This window comes from Ictidomys tridecemlineatus, chromosome 4 (assembly GCF_052094955.1).
Source record: "Ictidomys tridecemlineatus isolate mIctTri1 chromosome 4, mIctTri1.hap1, whole genome shotgun sequence".
Lineage (NCBI taxonomy): Eukaryota > Metazoa > Chordata > Mammalia > Rodentia > Sciuridae > Ictidomys > Ictidomys tridecemlineatus.
Genome location: NC_135480.1, coordinates 16,103,064 through 16,105,239, shown reverse-complemented (window position 1 = coordinate 16,105,239; position 2,176 = coordinate 16,103,064). Strand labels below are relative to the sequence as shown.

The window sequence follows — 2,176 nt, the reverse complement described above, 5'->3', positions numbered from 1 at the left end:
TTTTTATTCTCTGAAGAAAAATTCAGGGATATAAAGTGTAGGTACAGGAAAAATATGACAGCCTTGTGTAATTGAATGCAATTAATCCCCAGAGAATACTGTGTAAACACACACTTTTTGAAACAAAGTTGTTTGTCCCTTAATATTCCCTGCAATCTTGTAAAATATATGTTAGGGTGCAGATTCTTCCCATGAATGTTTTATGGAAAATCATTGAATGCAATTGTTGAAAGATGTAGAATTCTGATTTTACTCCACGATTTGCCTCTGACATAACATCTCAAGTACATATATATCTATACATACATAGTATATCTATTAAATATATATTTATGAAGTATATACACTTTTCAAATAAGTATTTATGAACACTCAAATATATTTAAAGTACAAACTTAAAAATATATTAATTAAATATATACCAAAAATACAGATGTCTATTTATATTTAGATATGTATTTATCAAGTATATTTCTGTATATTTATATATGTATCAAATATATTCATATATTTATCAAATACATATATTTTATATTTGCATACTTGAGAAGGTATGTCAGAGCAAAACAATGGAAAAAAATTAGAATTCTACATATTGCAACAAACACACACACACACACACATTTTAGCTACGCTCTTCTTGCTTTAGTGTGATTTTATATGGAAAGAGTTAATGAAACTCAATGGTACAATAACCACTGGACCTGATCATTTAAGGAATATGGCACAATGTGTAACTATGTTAAAACCTATAATTCCAAGTCAGTTGATTCACATTTCTTCTGATATGGTGTTTGGAAATTATACACTGTCAAAATACAATCATACACATTTAGAGGCATAGTTCATGTTTCTTACAGTCACAGTGTTGTTCATACTTCCTAGTATCATCAGCTGTCAATTTATGATCATCTTCAAGTGTCTTCCATGAGACCTCATCATGAAGAATGTCACTGAAGTAGCTGTATTTGTGTTGAGGGGCTTCACTGACAATCCTGAACTGCAGATCTTCTTCTTCCTCCTGTTTCTAGCAGTTTACCTTTTTACTCTCATGGGAAATTTAGGACTGATTGTACTGGTCATTGGGGATTCCCGGCTGCACAACCCAATGTACTATTTTCTGAGTGTACTGTCTTCCATAGATGCCTGCTATTCGTCTGTTATCACTCCAAATATGTTGGTAGACTTTTTGTCAAGGGAGAAAACCATTTCATTTGGTGCCTGTGCAGCCCAGATGTTTTTTGCTGTAACCTGTGGAACCACAGAGTGCTTTCTCTTGGCTGCCATGGCTTATGATCGCTATGTGGCCATCTACAACCCACTTCTGTATTCAGTGAGCATGTCACCCAGGGTCTATGTGCCACTCATCTTGGCTTCCTGTGTTGGTGGAATTCTGCATGCTACAACACACACCACAGCCACTTTCAGCCTGTCCTTCTGTGGATCCAACATAATCAACCACATCTTCTGTGACATCCCTCCTCTCCTTGCAATTTCCTGTTCTGACACCCGCCCCAATCAGCTTCTGCTCTTCTACTTTGCTGGCTCTATTCAGTTATGTACTATATTAGTCATCCTGATCTCCTATGGTTTTATTCTGTTGGCTATTCTGAGAATACGCTCTGCTGAAAAAAAACAGAAAGTCTTTTCTACCTGTGGTTCTCACTTAACTATAGTGTCCATTTTTTATGGTACTGCTGTATTCATGTATGTGAGACCAACAAACAATTCTGCTTTGGAGCATGACATGGTAGTTTCAATATTTTACACCACTTTTATTTCCATGCTGAATCCTCTCATCTACAGTTTGAGGAACAAAGATATTAAACAAGCAATGAGGAAAGTGTTTGGGAATAATCAACTTATCAATAAAGTCTGTTTTTCATAGTAGAAATTCATTGAACAAATTGAGAATGATTCATTTGACAGTATCATTGAGTTCCTGAAAATATTTGTCTCCTTGTGTTGATGTAATTCTACTATCTGTGGATATTTGAAATACTAATTATGTGTGTGTTGTAAATGTGGAATCATCCATTTCCTTTTTGCTATGTTCATGCTTATATATGTACACACATATGTATGTACATCAAACTGATACTTAAGGGTATTCTGACAGTGGAAAAATACAGGGAAACATTCCTCTGGTGAGCAAACTCAAGGGGTGGGAGGTCAC

At 35.0% G+C, this 2,176-nt stretch overlaps 1 protein-coding gene across 1 annotated transcript; it reads left to right on the top strand.

Moving 5' to 3' along the window:
* The first annotated feature begins 925 nt into the window (after positions 1-925).
* On the top strand, positions 926-1,888 carry LOC106144647 (olfactory receptor 5T7). Its single transcript, XM_013366238.2, has one exon. The coding sequence runs from the start codon at positions 941-943 to the stop codon at positions 1,886-1,888; it is 948 nt and encodes a 315-aa protein (XP_013221692.2). The 5' UTR covers positions 926-940.
* The last annotated feature ends 288 nt before the right edge of the window (positions 1,889-2,176 follow it).

Coding starts and splice junctions, on each gene's coding strand:
- LOC106144647 (XM_013366238.2), top strand. CDS start 941: ATGAAGAATGTCACTGAAGTAGCTGTATTTGTGTTGAGGGGCTTCACT.